General features: G+C 39.2%; 1 protein-coding gene across 1 annotated transcript in view; it reads left to right on the top strand.

Moving 5' to 3' along the window:
* Positions 1 to 19,424, top strand: part of LOC122552384 (voltage-dependent P/Q-type calcium channel subunit alpha-1A-like) — a 603,273-nt gene that overhangs the window by 537,025 nt on the left and 46,824 nt on the right. Inside the window, exons 43-45 of the mRNA XM_043695134.1 lie at positions 1,146 to 1,251; positions 1,822 to 1,929; positions 3,229 to 3,329. Of these exons, the coding sequence (XP_043551069.1) occupies positions 1,146 to 1,251; positions 1,822 to 1,929; positions 3,229 to 3,329 (315 nt within the window). The remainder of the gene's footprint in view (positions 1 to 1,145; positions 1,252 to 1,821; positions 1,930 to 3,228; positions 3,330 to 19,424) is intronic.

The raw sequence follows: 19,424 nt of genomic DNA, 5'->3' as shown, positions 1-19,424 counted from the left end.
TAAGGAGCTGCCTGTTGATGGAACGTTGTGTCCTTTTTGTCACTCTGCATTGTACTGAGTTCAGTCATCCCTGAGAGTGGTCTTCACAGTCAAAATGCTGTTTGGGATTGTAGTCCTGATCTAAACGTTAACACTACCATGTTCAGCACTTGAGTGCCTTCAGAATGTTCCACTTCACAACACAAATAACCAGATCAGCTTGGCTGAGACCCTTTACAAATAATGAAATAATGGCACACTCCTGAGGACCTAGTGCAACTACTGATAGACATCTGGAGACCACCTGAGGAACAATAGTTTCCTGTCCAAACATCATGTTCATAGGCACACAGCCATAGAAATATGTCACTAACTCAACAAAGTAGAAGACTTCACAACCCTGGAGTGAAAACATGTATGGATTAAATGAGTTCTATTCTTCCTTATATAAGCACAACTTGTTTTATGGACAGCTCTCCTAATAACACTCTCATGCTTCAGCTATCCCACTGTCTCATTCCCCTTCCCAACCCCCACCCAACCATCTCATGCTTTCTTTGCCTACCTTCCTCTCTCAATTACTGTATCTTTCGCTTTCTTTCAGCCCTATTACTGGCATTGCACTTCCCGGAAAAATAATGTTGAAATCATTTCATTGTCACCAGCTTTAATTGCATTAAATGCACTATACTTGTTCCTTCCTAATTCACTCAAGAACCTCTGAATGCTGCTGTTACTTATCCTTGAATAATGCTCCATTGCATTGAGAGAGCAGATTTTAAGCAATAGCCTATTATAGTGTAGCTGTGAATGAAATCCAGTGTCTTTTCCTTGGAAGCTTCTGTGTCAACTTGACTGCACTGCTTGTCCTGTGGGGTACTTTTGCATGTTGCATGCACCTGCATCTCTTGTGTTTGTTAACTGGATGTTAGTACCTCAAGTGGAACTGGGAATGACCATTGCATTGTGTGTTGTTCCACGGAATATTTGTGTGCATCGTGTTAAATTGCAATGATGACCTATGTATTTACATTTGTACATGAATGGAATGAACTATTTGACAATGTTTAGATTAAAATGAAAGGAACATACAGGTGATTTGTGATAACTCAGCCAAACAGCAAACAGTGCTTTGGGCTAGGTTCGTTGTGATTGATTCCCTACAGAGGCTTCTGCGAATGGATTTACCAGTTGCTGAAGACAACAGCGTGCACTTCAACTCCACACTTATGGCACTTATTAGGACAGCCTTGGATATCAAAATAGCAAAAGGTATAGTGTGGGTTTTATTTAACTGTCATGCCTCTGCTGATTGTGTAATTACTACCACCATACACGAACAAAAATAATGTGAAGATTTTTATAAGTCTTGTGCATAATTATTTCACAATACTTAAAAGGTGAAAGATGGATGTACCCCGACATTTAAATGAAGGTTTACTGCCACATAATTTCACATTATCAACTATTGTATTCTCATCTCAGAATCACAAAACTGATGTAGGGTGCAGAAGCTGTACAGCACCTCTAAGTATTCTCCTGTCTTTTCCCAGTAGCTCTGCTTATTGTTACTATTTAAATAACCATATAATTCCCTCTTGACTGTCTTTATTGAACCTGTTTCCATCTCACTTTCAGGCAGTAAAACAAAATTCAGTTGTATACCATGACTGCTTTGCTTAGTTGCAGACTACCAGATAATACAGGGAAACCTTCCACCTGTACTATCTGCATGTGGCACAGCAAGCCTTGTTCCATTGTGGTTGCCCATAAAGACATTTTTGCAATAATTGCAGCCTTTTTAAAATTTATCCCAAATGTTCTACCAATTTTATCTCTTAGGAGGGGCTGATAAACACCAAATGGACCGAGAATTGAGGAAAGAGATGATGTCCATCTGGCCAAACCTCTCACAGAAGACAATTGATCTACTGGTCACGCCTCACAAATGTAAGTGCAGATCTCATTATAACTTTCATTTTCTTTGTCATCAGTTCTTTACACATTGAGTCATAGAGTATTATAACATAGAAAGAGGTTTTTCAGCTCATGAAGCCCACACTGATCATCAAGCCTACTATCTACTCTAATCCCATTTCCCACCACTTGGCCATTACCTTGTATCCTGTGGGTTTTCATGTACTCATCGAATACTACATAAACTTTATGACATTCCTACCTTTGCCACCTTTTTAGGCAGTGAGTTCCAGATATTCACCATCCTCTGAGTGAAAAAAGATCGTAAATCCCCTCTAAACCTCCCTCCCCTTACCTTCAATCCATGCATCCTCATTAATGAACCCTCCATTAAAGGGAAATATTCCTTCCAATCTAACCTATTTATGGCTCTCATAATTTGTAGACTTCAGTCAGGTTCCTCTTCAACCTCTCTGCTCCAAGGAAAATCCCTAACCTATCTCATATCTTTTCATAGCATACCACCAGGAGGGCAGGTTCCTGTCATGTCACTGTCAATACTACATGTGAACCAAGTGAGTGACATTATTGGGAAAGAGCATGATAATCTGAATTCCCTAATTTCATCTCCTCCCCCCGGTTAACTCTAACACCACAGCTAAACATGGGTTTTGGTATTATTGCTCATTCTTGATGTATGGACTTGCTCAATTGCTTTCTTAGTGGCTAATTTATACTGTAAAACCAGCGTTTGCCATTTATAAAATTCTTATCTACAGCAGAATCAGCTGCCCTCTGACATTTGAAATTTGACACCAAAGCTAGCAACTCAGTGGCAAGTTTATTTAAGATTCCTGCACTCCATTCATCATCATCATTCCAGATTTGTTATAACATTATTTTCATTCAGGGTTCAGACACCATCCTTTAATCCTCACTGACCATTAGGTGTCAGAGTACTCACTGTCAAACTTAGCTTCTCTTCATAGCTCATTAGCTACAAAAATAATATTGTCCTCTTCTATTTTCAAATTCTATTTTACTTTTTATAAATGAAGTGCTTCAGAAACAGATGGTTATAAACTTTGGCTATACAGCTGGTTCCTGTGGATAACTCTCAGTGAAAAGCATGTGTTGAGAGAGTGAAATCAGTCATCAATTTTTTTCATCTTTCTCATTGTGCCTAAGATTTTCAGAGCATTCAAAAGTAGTATGAATGAAAATTTACAGGATGTTTAGAAGAGAGGTCCAGGGGAGATTGGAAATTGAACCACAATTCTCTGTTTCAGTTTTCTAAATCCTCTTCTTGACTTCTGACCTTCCTGCCTACAGCAACTGACCTTACCGTGGGCAAGATCTACGCAGCTATGATGATCATGGAATACTATCGACAAAGCAAAGCCAAAAAGCTCCAGCTACTCCGTGAGGAGCAGGTACTACCATAGTGGAGAGAAGTGATTGAATCGCAAATGATGTCATACTATCCAAAAAAAGAAACCGAGAAAGAATCATACAGAGAAAGACAAACAGCTCTTCTTAATTTGCTGTGCTTCCAATTTTGCTTGATGTATGCTTTTTACACATTTCCATTCATGCTGTTCCACTTCAGAAGTCACCAATAGACATTGAAATATTTTTAACAGCACTGATCTCCCAACATAGTTACTTATTTTTGCATCTCAGCAAATCTGGGGTATACAAGCCTTGGGTCATGCATGGCTGGTAAGTCCTAGCAGTACAGCCCATGCAGCCTCATGAAGTATGTTTCCATCTGAACATACCTCCCTCTTGCCCATTTGTCCTATTTGAATTTTTTGGGCCTGAAGGTTTGGAAAGGGCTGTTCTTAGCACTGTTGCACTATTTTGTGTTGGATAAATACTAAAGTAAAACACAAGTCAATTAGCATCAGCAGCTTGAGATTTATTGAGAGTAAGAGAAACAAGGCTTGACTGCTCCTTCAAATACTCTTACTGGAGTTCCCCAAAATTATGGATATCTGTTTCTTCACTTTTTCATTAAAAACTTGTTAACATTTTTATACTTATATATAGATAAAAGTGCCAAAATGTTAATTAAAAAAGCCATTTGTATTATAATTGCTTTTTGGAGGATATGGAGGAGCTGAAGAATGCAATTGTCTATTCCAGCAACAAAATTAGAAAACGTTTACCATGTCTTTTATGCAAAGTGATGCCCCTTTTGATGGGAGAAGTTTGCTATTTAGTTTGGTTGAGCCTGTTGGATATTAAAATGTATCAATCTTTGTTTAATCAATTCATTGTTCAGGAGTATTGAATTTTTTTTTGTTTTCCTATGCGCTTCTTGCTGATTTCTTCCCTGCTTTAAAGTGCATCTAGTCCTTTTTATTTTATTTTGAATACATTATATTGTCCATATGCATGACACTGAACCAATTAATTCAGTATTCTGGCATGTAATGTTAATATTGTTATCCATGGCCAATGCTAGAACCAGATATATCAGGTTTTAGAATCGTATTTAAACCAGAAAATGTTAATTGTACCCAAAAGTATATTAAAACAAATGGCCATGTAAATTGTAAATATACTAGCATGTATGTAAAGTAGTTCATCACCTATGATGTCAGGAGGCAGAACATAGTTGCAATGTTTAGCTGGTACGGTGAAGCTGCACTTGATCACTACTTGGGCGTGGCGGAGGTAGTATTATTAGATACATCCTATGGTCAGTTCGAGGCTGAATGTTGGTGAATGGGATCTGTACATTAGATACTGCCAGTTTTGCCCTTGAGAGTTCATGATAGAAGGGCTTTTCTTTGCAAAGTTTTGACACTTTGAGATATAGTGTTTGAAATGTCAAGGATACATGCTAACTTATAGTTTGTATAGTTGTGAATTTACAAACTTTATCAGTAAGACAACATATTGCTATTTTCTAAATGTGGAATCTTTAGAAAATCTTTAGGGATCTACGCTCTGAAAAAGTATACTTATGGCAGTTACGGATTTTCCTAATCAACCTGTTATAATATCTCTGGAGAAGTTGGGTCTTGAACCATTACCTCCTAGATCAGCGGTTACAAGTTAGGCTGTAGATCAAAGCCCTACCTTTGTTCATAAGCAGTCAATTAAGCAATATTATTTATGATGCAAGTATTTGTTTTTTTATACACTTTTGTAATATAGGGGAGTTCAAAGGAGCAATTTTCCTCATAATATAAACAATAAGGAGGTGAAACAAGATATGAAGAGAAAGAAGTTGTTTCTTAGAATTGAGTAGGAGACATGTCATTCTCATTGTGGTTGTGCACAACTAAACACTTGATTATTTCAATTACATATTCTGTCCCAAATACTGGTTCCTACATAACAAACCAAGCTGAATAACACCCATACGTCAACTCTTCATCTATAAGACCATAAGACATAGAAGCAGAAGTTAGGCTATTTGGCCCATTGAGTTTGCTCTGCCATTCAATCATGGCTGATAACTTTCTCAATCCCATTCTCCTACCTTCTCCCCGTAACCTTTCATCCTCTTGACTATCAAGAACCTATCTGTCTCTGTCTTAAATATACTCAATGACCTGGCTTCGACAACCTTCTGTGGCAATAAATTCCAAAGATTCACCACTGTCTGGCTGAAGAAATTTCTTCACATCTCTGTTCTAAAGGGTCTTCCCTTTATTTTAAATCTGTGCCCTCAGATGCTAATCTGTCCTGCTAATGGAAACATCTTCCCAACATCCACTCTGTCCAGACCATTCAGTAGTCTGTACGTTTCAATTAGATCTCCCTTCATCCTTCCAAATTCCATTGAGTATAGACCCAGAGTCCTTAAATGTTCCTCATATGTTTAGACTTTCATTCCTGGGACCATTCTTGTGAACCACCTCTGGACCCGCTCCAGGGCCAGTACATCCTTCCTGAGGTATGGGGCCCAGAATTGCTCACAGTACTCTAAATGTGGTCTGACTAAAGCCTTATAAAGCCTTGGAAATACAACGCTGTTTTTATATGCTAGTCCTCTCAAAATAAATGTGAACATTGCATTGGCCTTCGTAACTACTGACTCAACCTGCAAGTTTATCTTAAGAGAATCCTGGATTAGGACTCCAAGTCCCTTTGCATTTCAGGTTTCTGAATTTTCTCCCCATTTAGAAAATAGTCTATGCCTCTATTCTTCCTACTAGATGAACTCACACTTTCCCACATTGTATTCCATCTGTCACTTCTTTGCCCACCCTCCTACAGTGTCTTTTGCAGCCTCCCCACCTCCTCAATACTACCTGTCCCTCCACCTATCTAGTGGGCTATCCACATTTCTTGATTCTGAGTAAGGTTTCAGTCATTTCATAGCTAGAAAGGAGCAAATAGGAAAGAAAAGGCAAAGCTGGAAATATAAATGGGTGTAAACAGAGAAGGTAAAATTTCTGGTCACTAGTTGCTAATCAGATTCCTTTCTGAAACGGTTTGTTTGCATGCCTACAGGGATAAAGACATTGTGATTAAAGATCAAGTAACTGAGAAAAATGTGGGATGCCACTGCAAAATAAATGTATACCATTAAAGAAGCTACATTTCAGAATATTGCAGATAGATAAATAGGTTTTAAACTGTCAATAAAGCATTATTAGTTATTCTCTTAATATTATTACCACATTTGATTGAGTGTGGCATGAAAGGTCCTAGCAAAATTAGAGTCAATGGGAATTGGGGAGAAAACACTCCACTTGCGAGATTCAAATCTAGCACATAGGAAGATGGTTGTGATTGTTGGAGGTTAGTTATCTCAGTTCCAAGACAGTTCTGCAGGAGTTCCTCCGGCAGATATTTTCTAATCAACCTATTCAGAGATCTTATTATACACCTCTGGAGCAGGTGGGACTTGAACCTAGGCCTCCTAGTCCAGGGGGAAGGTCTCTACTACTGCATCACAGAAGCTCAGAAGTTCCTCAGTGTCATTTTCAGCTGCTTCAATTATCTTTCCATTAGGTCAGAAATGGGGATGTTTGCTACTGATTGCACAAATACCCAGTGCCATTTGTAACTTCTCAGATACTGAAGCAGTCCATGTGTAAATACAACAAAACCTGGATGATATCCAAGCTTGGGCTGAAAAGTTGCAAGTAACAGTCATGCTACACAAGTGCCAGGCAATGGCCATCTCCAACAAGAAAGAATCTAACCATCAGCCCTGAATACACAATGTCACTAACATCACTGAATCCAACACTGTCAACATCCTGAGGGCTACCATTGACCAGAAACTGACTAAGACTAGCTATATAAATGCGAAATAAATACAAGAACAGTTTATAGGTTACCAAGTCCTGCAACAAGCAATTCTGACTCAACAGAATCTGTCCACCATCTACAAGATACAAGTCAAGAGTGTGATGGAATATTTCCCATTTGCCTGAATGAGTGCAGTTCCAACAACACTCAAGAAGCTGACAGCAATCTGGACAAAGCAGCCTGCTTAATTGCACCACACCCTCAAGCATTAACTCCATCCACTGCTGATGCAGTCAGCAGTGTGTACCATTTATAAGATGCACTTCAGAAATTCACCAAGGCTCCTTCTGAACCCACACCTTCTACCATTTAGAAGGACAAGGGCTGCAATTAGATGAGAACACTACCATCACCAAGTACCCTATTGCAAGCCACTCACCATCCTGACTTGGAAATATATCACTGTTCCTTCAATGTTGGTGCGTCAAAAAAAAAGAACTCCCTCCCTGATGGCATTGTAGATCTATTGATACCACATGGACTGTATGGTTCAAGAAGGCAGCTCACCACCACCTTCTCAAGAACAGCGACAGGTGGGCAGTAAATGTTGACTCAACCAGTGAAGTGCACATTCTCTAAATAAATAAAATAATCCAGAATACAGGTACAAAAAATAAGGAGAGAAGGCAGGGTAAGGAAAGCAAAGAGTGAGGGTAAGATAATTACAAAGAATGTTAAAAGGACTGTAAAGTATTCTTCAAACATACCAGGAAAAATATCTTTATTGAATGTGAGTTGCTATCCCTGAAAGGATGGTGAGGCTTTAGAGGATATGCAGAATTAGGCAAGTGGTGTTTACTGAGAAGAATATTAGGAAAAAAATCATTCTTGAATTGCTCACCAGCAAAGTGAGAGTTGAAATAGTAAAATAAAGTATTGGAGGAGAGAATGAAGATGAAGGATGACAAAATGCAACAAATCAATAGAATACTAAGGATTCTGAAGGAAAAAGGAGAAGAAATAAGTATCCATTACAAAATGGACAATAATTTTGTAATTATCACCCTTGGTATGATATGTTAAATGCTACCCACAAACATCACAAATTATAATACATATCGGATAAATGAAAGTTGTATATCCCAAGTTTTTCTGTATGGCCTATTGGCCACTGGGCGACAACCTCCTGGGCATTCATCCCTTCACTACAAGGACGCCCATAAGTGAGATATGAAGATGAGGGACATTGAAAATGACAAGTAGGAGATAGTCAGATAGCCTTGACCTTTGGAGGATAACTGTTTGAAGAGGCATTGGAAGTAGTAAGCCAAAATGAAAACTCCACTGACAAAAGAGAGAGCCCAGGGAAGATAGAGGCCAGCAAATCATGCACTTTCTTGTCACCTTCTATAGCAGCGACTACTGAACCACACAAGCCAATGCTTAACACAGTATTGACCACCACAACACCATAATCATACGAGATGGAAGGCCACCTCCATAGAATAGGCAAGAGCAATGGCAACTGAATTCTATTTCAAGCTGAAAGGATGGGGCAAATAGGTCAGAGTTCCCTTCTGTAATTGTCCATAGAATCCTCCGGAATTACACTATTTTAGGCATTTGAATAAGTATAATGGGGCTTGATTGTCATATGCTGCCCAATCAATATCTTGCCATCACTGGCTGCTGAAATTCTGACTGAAAAATACCATTTAAGAGCAATGAGTACAGCATAATTAAACAGATGTAAAAGCATATAACTGGAACTTTCAGCATAAAGGAGAGAAATCAGAGAGATTACTTCAATTAAATATGAAATTATCAAACCTTTTGTTACACATTACCAGAGTCACTGAGACTTGAATAAAGCATCTGTAACATAATCAGACCCCAATTATCCTGTGATAGTGAGATGGACAGCTATCATCTATATTTTAAAAAAATACAACATATTCTGGTTAGAAATGATCTGAAGAAGTGCTTAGCTGGTTTGATTGAGATGCTTATAACAATGAGGGAAAGTGAGGGCTGCAGATGCTGGAGATCAGAGCTGAAAATGTGTTGCTGGAAAAGCGCAGCAGGTCAGGCAGCATCCAGGGAACAGGAGTATCAACATTCCTGAAGAAGGGCTTATTCCCGAAACGTCAATTCTCCTGTTCCTTGGATGCTGCCTGACCTGCTGCGCTTTTCCAGCAACACATTTTCATGCTTATAACAATGACAGAAATTGATAGAGTGGGAATAAATCTATCCTCAAATAAGAAGAAAACAGAACAAGAAGATAGAGGCACATACAAGTAAATTTGAGGAATCCTAGTTTGCCTGGCCACATAGATTTAGTTCTCTGCATAGGAATTGAGAAATTCAGGAGCTGTTGATGTTGCTTATCAGACCTCTACAACATGAGACCAGTAGGCAAAACCAAAGCTAGATCAGACAGCTTTTACTGCCACAGTATTCTTCATATAACAACATACTGGGATGAAGAGAGGAGAAATTATGAAAGGGTTGGTTCTGGGATTGTGAAGGAGATTGTCGACTGGTTCGAGGATATTGGTTCTTCAGGATGGACTGTTGGGGCTTTGAAGAGAGAGTGTGTCTCATGGAAGGATTGGTTCCATAAATAAGAGATTAGGTCATAGGAAAGGATCAGTTCTGAGAGTAAGAGACTAGATGCCAGGGAAGGATTGTTCTGAGGGTAAGGAAGAATTAGGGACAGAGTGAAAAGACCTCAGCTGAGATGATTATGTCTCGGGGGAGGGAAACTAAAATTGAGAGCCGTCCTCAGAAGAATTGTGGACACTCATATAAATAATTAGTGTTCTTATAAATAATTAGTTAAATAACAACTCTCCACTCTACCTCCGAGTATTGGCAAAATTCTCTAGACTTTGACAAAATGGTGTTTGGCTTCCAGTCCTGGCCTTTGGCCGCCCACTCCCAGACTACAAACCCTTCCTGGCTTCCTGTTCTCATCCTCCCCATTCCCGGTTCAGCTTTCTGAGGCTGTGTGTTCCAATGTCTCACAACTCTCAGAGAAAAGAATTCTCCTCATCCTTCTCCTCAAAAGGCCACTTCTACTTTATTACACAGTGCACCACTGTTTGGACTGGCTCACAAACAGAAATATCCTTGTATTGCCAACACTTTGCAGAATCTTTTGCAATTTAAATCACCCCTCATTATTCTAATCTCCTGTGTGAACAAGCCCACTCTGTCTAACCTATCTTCATAACACAATCTATTCATTCCAGGTATCAGACTCTGAACTGTTTCCAATGCATTTACATTCTTCCTTAAAAAGAAAACCAAAACTGAATGTAATATTTGAAATGTGATCTCACGAATGGCCTGCGCAACTGAAGATAATATCCTTACTTTTATGTTAAGTTCCTCTCTAGATAGAGGATAACATCACATTAGCCTTTTTGATTATGTACTGTCCCAGCATCCTAACATTTTGTGAGCCAGATGATGGCATTGGTCGTAGTATTGTCATTAGACCAATAATCCAGAGTCCTAGGTAATATTGTGGGGACTCAGTTTTGAATCTTACTATGACAAACAGTGGAATTTAAAACCAATAAAAATCTGGAATTTAAGTTCTCCTGATGACAGTTAAGCAATTGTAGATTGTTGTAAAACCTATCACAAAGCCCAGCACATCAGTGCAAAGATAAGACTGAAGCACTTGCAATAATCTTCAGCCAATAGTGCCAAGCAGACGATGCATCTCTGTCTCCTCTGGAGGCCCCCAGCATCTCAGATGCCAATCTTCAGCCAACTTGGTTCACTGCACGTTTATGTTAAGAAATGGCTGAGTGTATTGGATACTGCAATGGCTATTGGACCCAGACAATATTCCACCAATAATACTGAAGACCAACATTCCCTTTCAGCTGAATAAAAACTGAAAGAACTATGGATGCTGTAAGTCAGAAACAAAAACAGAAATAGTTCGATAAGCTCAGCAGGTCTGGCAGCATCTATGAAGAAAAATCAGATTTAGTGTTTTGGGTCAGTTCTGAGGAAGGGTCACTGGACCTGAAACGTTAACTTTGATTTCTCTTCACAGATGCTGCCAGACCTGCTGAGCTTTTCCAGCAATTTCAGTTTTTGTTCCCTCTCAGCCACAAGTTTCCACACACGGTGATCAACATCAGCATGCCAATCACAGCATTGACTTCCGATTCCAGAAGTTACTGCCACGTACAATTCTCAGAGGTCCATGCAGCCGGCAAAACAATTAGAGGGAACGCTGCTGAAGATGTGCATTCTCTCTGGTTTGTGCCAGCCAGTCAGCCAGCCAATCTTCTATCTTTGCCAGTATGTTACTCCATACATCATGAGCTTTTCATTTCCACAATAACCATTGATGTAACATCTTATCAAATACCTTCTGAAAATCCAAGTATTGTACCCCTCCAGGCTCTCCTTTATCCACAGTCAAATTACTCCTTCAAATAACATGATTTCTCTTCAATGAAACCAAGCTGATTCTTCCCAACTAAGAGTTTTTCTAAGTGCCCAACTATAATTATTTTACATAAACTTCTGGTCCCTTCCCAAGACAGTCTCAAGTTAATTGGCCTATAGTTTCCTGTTTTCTGCCATCCTCCTTTTTGAACAGAGTATATTTGCTCCTTTCCAGTCCAATGGAAACTTCTCTGACTCTAGAGAATTATAGAAAGGCATTATTTATTTTGCCTTTTATATGTTTTTATTAACCTTACGAACAATTTGTACACTATGTTAAGATTTAAGAATAGAAAGACTTTAACAACTCATGAGATACTCATGAAACAGCTAGTTCCTTCCTATATAATAGTGCAGGAATCAATTCCAATCAGTTTCAATAAATCTGCCTCTGACTACCTGTCACAGGGTCCTTTTCTCGCCTATTTCTCTCAGTGATGCCAACTGCCTCTATAGTGGTCCTCAACTGGCTTGCTCCTCTAGGTGATGTTGACTGACTGTGCTGAGGTCATGCTGTCACCTGAAGAGGGGGAAGAACCTTTCACCTAACAACAATGATGCAGCTTTTTTAAGATTTTTCTGTTTTGCTTCATATATTGTGTTGAAGAGGGTAGACTAACCTTGTCAATAAAGAATGGACACTCCTTGTGATAGTTATTGTTTATTCTGATAATTAGATTTGTATGTAAAGTCTATTTTCTGAGATACGGAAATAAAGTGTTTCTTTTAAACTCTCAATCTGTTTCTCTGTTCTCCATGTAACAGTTTATTTTTCAAAGTTTGTTTTCATTATTAATCCCCTCTCATTAGGCTACCATGTTCAGACTATCTCCCTTGGTCAGTATCATGGAGCAGTTCATTCACAAATGGTGATTCCAGGACCCATCATAAGTCAAACATTGTCAATTTTACCAAATCTGAAAAGCAGCATTTAAGATTTAGAAATGAATCTGGAGAATATAGTTCCATATTAAAATACTTTGAAAGAAGCAATCTTATCTTTTGTGTAGTTGCTTACAAGACAACATATGGCAGAGCCAGACCATTTCCTATGATGATGTGTATTGCCTCATTGGTGAATCACAGACAGACGTAACCCCTTAAATTACATTTTCCATTATATTATATCTGCCTCCATGTCTCTTGCTTTAATTTGTGATTGTTGCTCTGGTCTACCTAAGTATATTCTCAGTTTCTTCTCTGCTGGGTAGTAGGAGAATTGATAGATGACTCTGGTTCAGCAATTAGACTGTCAACTGGATCTGTCAATGAATTCAGCATTTCCAGTCTGTTGACTTATGATGGTTGCTTCAATTGTGTGGAAGGTTGCTTCTATGTAAAAGCGAGTTCGCATGTGTTGTTTCTTACTGTGCCATTTTTAGATTGAATGAGGTAGATCTGAATATGTGATGTCTGTTCTTCCATTTGTCCTTAATGAGCTCGAATCCAAACTGGCACTCTTAGTTGAAGACCTGCTAGGTTGCAAGCTTTGTGGTAGCGAGTCTGTTTGAGAATGTGGCTGAAGAAGGGCTTATGCCCGAAACGTCGATTCTCCTGTTCCCTGGATGCTGCCTGACCTGCTGCGCTTTTCCAGCAACACATTTCCAGCTGCAAGCTTTGTGATGTTTGTCATAGTTCTAAATCTGACTGAAATTGAACTCATCCTCATTCTTGCTCACTTTTAATAAGTCATCATATTGTAGATATATCATGAATGTATGTGGGAGAGTAGGGACATGAGTTGTCAATCTTCTTCCCATGAGGAGATCACATGGAGGTAAGCTATTTTAGACTGGAGATGAACAGTGGCTCAAGTTGAATGTCATCATTTTTCAGTAATACTCTCGCTGTACTCTGGCATCTTTGAGCTTCATCATTGGCTTGAGGCTATCTTGGTGATCAGTAAATATGTTGAACTTTACGATGATATGAACTCTTTAAAATACTCATGGACAAGCTGTAGTCCATTGAGATTACAAGGTCTCGGATTCAACATGTTGGAATACCTCTTTCAGTGATATAATGACTGTTTCAGAAGTGTGACCCTGCAGATACTTAACTTCTATCCATCTGGAATAGTGATCTACTACAATTAAGAACATTTTTCCATCTGAAGAGGTCTATCCCCAAGACATTCCCATGGTTCTGATGGAAAGCAACATGAAATCAACAGTTCTGTTCTTTCCTGATGATGACTATCACAAGTAATTTTTATTTCCTCTTTTCCAATGGTTTTGAGAGACCGAGCCACCAGACAACAATCTTGCCCTGCTTTAACATTCTTTGCTGTTCAAATGTATAATTGTTGCAATATAGAGTCTGGGGATTCTTGGAATAATTTCTCACAGTAATTGAGTAAATCATTCACTTTACTGAGGTATCCTCTCTGTTCACAGTACTATCTGAAAGTGGGATTGTGTGGCATGTAAACTGGCCATGCTTTGAGGCAGTACCCTCTGGCATGAGCACATCCTTCATCAGATTTCTGGGCATCTCTGATTTCATTTTGTCACTGAGGTATTGCTGATGAGGTTGTAGTTGTTATTGATGTACCATTTTCCACCTCTTCAATTGCCAGAGAAAAACAGAACGCATCAGATATTTTCTCCCGTTCGAATCATTGTACCTGTTGTGGCATTTCGCTAACTTCTTACAATTTAAGAGTGTCTCTAAGGATTTGTGGTTTCACTCTATTTTGAAGCAACAAGCAAAGTGTGTAAGCTGCAAACTGTTCTCAAGGCATGCAGCAAATGTTTTTTTTTTAATCACCACATACTTCTGTCAATGAACAGGATATATGGCAAACTTTATTTCTCCAGTTATGGGATATGGACATCAAAAGCTAGGCCTTGGTTTATTATCCTTGCTCTGGGGAAGTTGGTGGCAAACTGTCTTCTTAAACCAGTGTTATCCATAGAATCATGGAATCCCTACTTTCTAAAAGTGATATTTTATAAAACTTTGGTGTTAATTCTTCACATTTCTGCTTTATTATGATCTGCAAACTGCCCATAACTTTTTGGTAATGGCAGAGATTTTTCTATTTTGATTTTTCACTCACTTCCTCCATGTATAAATCTTGATCTTGTTACATTGCTACAGAATACCTACAGAGTCCACTGAGGTATCATTATTTACGAAATATCTTATGATGGCTTCATCTTGCTGTGAAGCTACAAAAAAGAGCAAGATCATTGAATCTTCTTATGATGATGCTATATGCTGTCTTATTCGTCTATCACAGTTAGAAAAATGCATTAACTAGCATGCTATTGAATAATATACAGTAAAAAGCATTGGGTAAGGACTACATATATTTTATTTGAAATATTAATTAGAAAATGGAGATTTGGACTGTTTGTTACATGGAAAGAACCAATTAATTTTATCACTCAAAGCAAAAGTGGAACTGTGATGTTCACTCATCGGTTACACGCATGTGTGTAACATTTTCCAAAGCTGTTTTTGTTACTTTGTGAGATAAACTGGCATGTGGTACCTTTGAGTTGAAAAAAGAAAACTGCTCAGCAACATCTCAGAGATTGGTTTTAAGTAGCAGCTTTATCATAGAACTAAAAGAAACCAGCAGTGGGCCCTAGACCTCCAAAAGCCTATAATCAAGGTACATCTCTCTCTCTCTCTCTCTGTCTCACTCTCTCTTTCTCTCTCTCTCTCTCTCCCTCTGTCTTGTTCATGCTCCCTCTCTCTCATTCTCATCCTGGAGAGTTGAAATGCCATAATACTTAAAGGCTTTGCAAAGGGTAACTTCTAACTCAACTCAGGATTCAGGTCCAACTGACTGGCTACCAAATTGAGACTCACCATTGTCAAGAATGATGCAATACCATCACCTGTAAAATCTAAAATAAATGAGAGTAAGTCACCTCATTCACCCTTATTGTTTGGACTGTTGGTCCACAGACTTTGTTCATTTTACCTCTGTTTCCCACCCACAATATTCCTGTAAAACTATCTTGTCTGTCTGGTTGATCTATTCTACTTGATACATCCCTAACGGCTGTGGAGTAGGACTCCCAAGCCAGAGTCCATCCACTCCATCTGAATCTTTTTGTTTTTCTCTCCCTCTCTTTGCAACTTTTTTTCTTTTTCCTTTTACCTTCCATCCCTGGATGAAATCGGCAATGTCCATGGGGAAAGCCAGTGCAGACTCTCAGCCTCAATGTGGATTTGAACTCCCGGCCTCAGCATGGACTCAACATGCCGGCCTCAGCATGGACTCAACATGCTGGCTAGTATGGATTTGAACTCCCAGACTCAAAACCCTGGCCTCAGCATGGACTTGACTCCTGGCCTCAATGTGGATTCAAACTCCCGGCCTTAGTGTGGACTCAAACACCCAGCCTCAGTGTGGATTCAAACACCCAACCTCAGTGTGGACTCTAACTCCCGGCCTCAGTGTGGACTCTAAATCCCGGCCTCAGTGTGGACTCTAACTCCCGGCCTCAGTGTGGACTCAAACACCCGGCCTCAGCGTGGTCTCTAACTCCCGGCCTCAGCGTGGACTCAAACTCCCGGCCTCAGTGTGGACTCGAACACCTGGCCTCAGCGTGGACCCAGACTCCTGGCCTCAGCGTGGACTCGAACACCCGGCCTCAGTGTGGACTTGAACTCCCGGCCTCAGTGCAGACTCGAACTCCCGACCTCAGTGTGGACTCTAACTTCCGGCCTCAGCGTGGACACAAACTCCCCGCCTCAGTGTGGACTCAAACTCCCGGCCTCAGCGTGGACTCGAACTCCGGGCCTCAGCGTGAACACAAACTTTCTGCCTAAGCGTGGACTCGAACTCCTGGCGTCAGCGTGGACTCAAACTCCCAGCCTCAGGTGTACCTGGGTCCGAGCCTCAGCGTGGTCTCAGAGTCTTGGCTTCCAGACTCGGACTCCCAGCTTTGAGATGAAGCCTGCCACGGTCTGGGTTGGAAGCACTGAGTGCTTATTTTTCTTTTTTTCTAATTTGTTGCCGGACTTTTTATGTCTTTACCTTTCTAATTCCTTTCTCTAAGAATTTGTGCTTAAGAATCTGTACCTAGGTAGCTTTGTATCTCAGATGGCACTGTAAGTGGCGACTTGTAAACTTTTCACTGTAATCATGTGAGTACGTGTGACACTAAAGCTAATTCTAATTCTATTTGTGATTGAATGTGTATGCGTTTGGATTTAAATTAGTAATGGTTTAAATTTGCATATTAGTAATTAATTGTCCATTTTTGACACTTGTTATGGATAAGTTTGTTACAATAAATAAATTGTTCTTTCATATTTATTGATAAATCCTGGCATAGATTTCTTTTAGATAGTTACCATTTTCTACATTAGAAATCCCAGTGATTGAATTGGTCATATTTCACATTTGTGCTAATTTGTGCAAAAGATGGTCTTAAGTAACAGGCTCTCTGGCCACTCAGGTCATGATAATCTATATTTGATCTTAGCTAAGTGTGTTCAGTTGGAGGTTTTGATGGATTGTTGTTATTTCCAGCGCACCTAGGTTACAGGTGGAAAAGTTCTGTTAGACCACTGCATTCTCACCCCCAACTCCAATTCTTGCTGTTGAAAGGCCAGGTATCAGAATTCAATAAGAAAAGGTTTAAGCATTGTGGAATGCTTATATGGACATTTAGCCTGCTGATCTACTTCCTGGGCTCACACAGTGAAGAAGGGCTAAAATGCTGGTGGTACGTTAGAACACCTAGCATGAGTTAGTGCCTTGGAGAGAAAAATGGGGTAAGAGGATGGATAAGTTTAACTAATACTGTTTCAAATCTTTGCCATGTACCATTTGCTTTAACAAATCCCATTAAAAGAGGTATCCTGTGCTTAAGATATTGCAAGGCTAGAATGGATTATACTATGTTTGGTTAATTGTAACTCAATCTTGACAACATTTGGGGCATATTCTGACATGAAAAAGTGAAGAAGAAATGATTGAAAAGGATTGAAATTACTAGAACTTGCTAAACAATTTTCTTTAAAATTAAGTTAGTTTTGGAGTGGACTGTTCAAGAAAAAAAATCAACATGAATTTTTGACCTAAGTTGTCCATCTGTTGGAGGCATGTTTGTACAGGCTGTCGATGCCGTCACCAGGTACCAATTGCAGATTGTTGAGAGGACTTTGGAGAAGAGAGGCCAGCTTTGATGGCAAGTCGTTTTCTGCCACATTGACAAGACTGGAAAAGTTTGTAGATTTTCTCTGCTTTTCTCAACTTGCACAGGTCAATAAAATGAGATCCTGTCTCTAAATGTCTTCCAAAATGCTGGAGAAAGGTTTACCCTGGATTTCATTTCTGCATCTTGCCTTGAAATCACCAGAAGGATGTTAATTATCTGCATGATTTCTTTTTGCATTTTTCTAATCAATGCTTTTGGTTCAGATGACATTCATTTACTTCGGAGGGTCATTCAACATTGAATCCTTGAACGAGATGTGCAGTTATGCACAAATGTATTTTTTTTTAATCTTTAATTTTAGTTAAAATTGTGTGGAGTCTCTGATAGTCTAAACTGAATAATAAGCTTCAAGGGTGCATGCAGGATTTCTGAGTGTCAGATTATTTTTCCCCATTTTCCCTTTGTTTGACCATTATAAATCCTGTACTAGTGAGTGCTGACCTGCAAATGGACTCTATTCTAGAAATGGTACTCTGCATTCCCTAATAGGAAGGGTGAAATTGGGGTTTTAGGAAAAGGGAGTGTTCCTCTACAGGAGAATGAAAGAGTCAACGTGACCTTTAGTTCTTATTTTTTCCAACTGAGTATAGGAACACTGCAGTGTAGTTCAACATGGACACCAAACCATGACAACACACCTTCTGTTGGTTATTGTTTAACATTTTTAAATTACTTTTTATACGTTATTATATCCCAAAGTAAAACTTTAGCTGATGACAAATGTGAATTTGACTACTTTAGGGGGAAGAATGGAAAAACAGTATGTTATTCAAATGGAGAGAGATTGCAGAACCATGGTACAGATGGATCTGCGTCTCCTGGTCTGTGAATCACAAGAAACAGATACAGCAAGTCATTAGGAAGACAAATGGTTTGTTGGCATTTATTGCAAGGGGAATAGAATATTAAACTAGGGAAGCTTTATTAAATTGTACAGGGTTCTGGTGTGCCACATTTGGAACACTGTTACAATTTGTGCCGCCTTACTTAAGGAAGCATATAATTGCATCAAAAACAGTTCAGAAAAGAAAATCACTTTACCAATTCCTGGGATGGAAGTGTGATCTTATGAGGAAAGATTGGACAAGTTAGGCCTTTGTCCATCGAAGCTTAGAAGAATAAAAGGTGATCTTACTGAAATATAACATCCTCCAAAGTCTTTACAGGGTGGATGTGAAAGGATGTTTCCCCTTGTGCGAGAAACTAGGACTAGGGGATACAGTTTAAAAATTACGATCTCCCATTTTAGATAGTCATGAGAATTTTTTTTATCTCAGGGAATGTTAGACTTTGGAATCCTCTTCTCCATCACGCAGTACATGCAGTTTTATAGAATATTTTTAAGGCTGAATTAGACAAAGGAGTCAAAGTAATAAAGGATAAACAGAAAAGTAGAGTTGAGTCCATGATCAGGTTCACCATGATCTTATCAACTGACAGAGCAGTTTCTCAAGACTGAATGAACTCCTGCTCTTAATGTGTATGTTCATGTATACAAAAAGCAGTATGCATCCCTTTAAAAATCCATGTTTGAATCCTTCCAATCTGGTTTTCATTACTAGCACAGAGTTGGATTTTCTATCTGACTGTAACAAAAGTAAAAATCTCTCTTCTTTCTTCTCAAACTACCTGCAACTTTAA

Source organism: Chiloscyllium plagiosum, chromosome 8 (assembly GCF_004010195.1).
Source record: "Chiloscyllium plagiosum isolate BGI_BamShark_2017 chromosome 8, ASM401019v2, whole genome shotgun sequence".
Lineage (NCBI taxonomy): Eukaryota > Metazoa > Chordata > Chondrichthyes > Orectolobiformes > Hemiscylliidae > Chiloscyllium > Chiloscyllium plagiosum.
The sequence above is the reverse complement of the archived record's forward strand: the minus strand, read 5'-3'. Positions and strand labels throughout refer to the sequence as shown.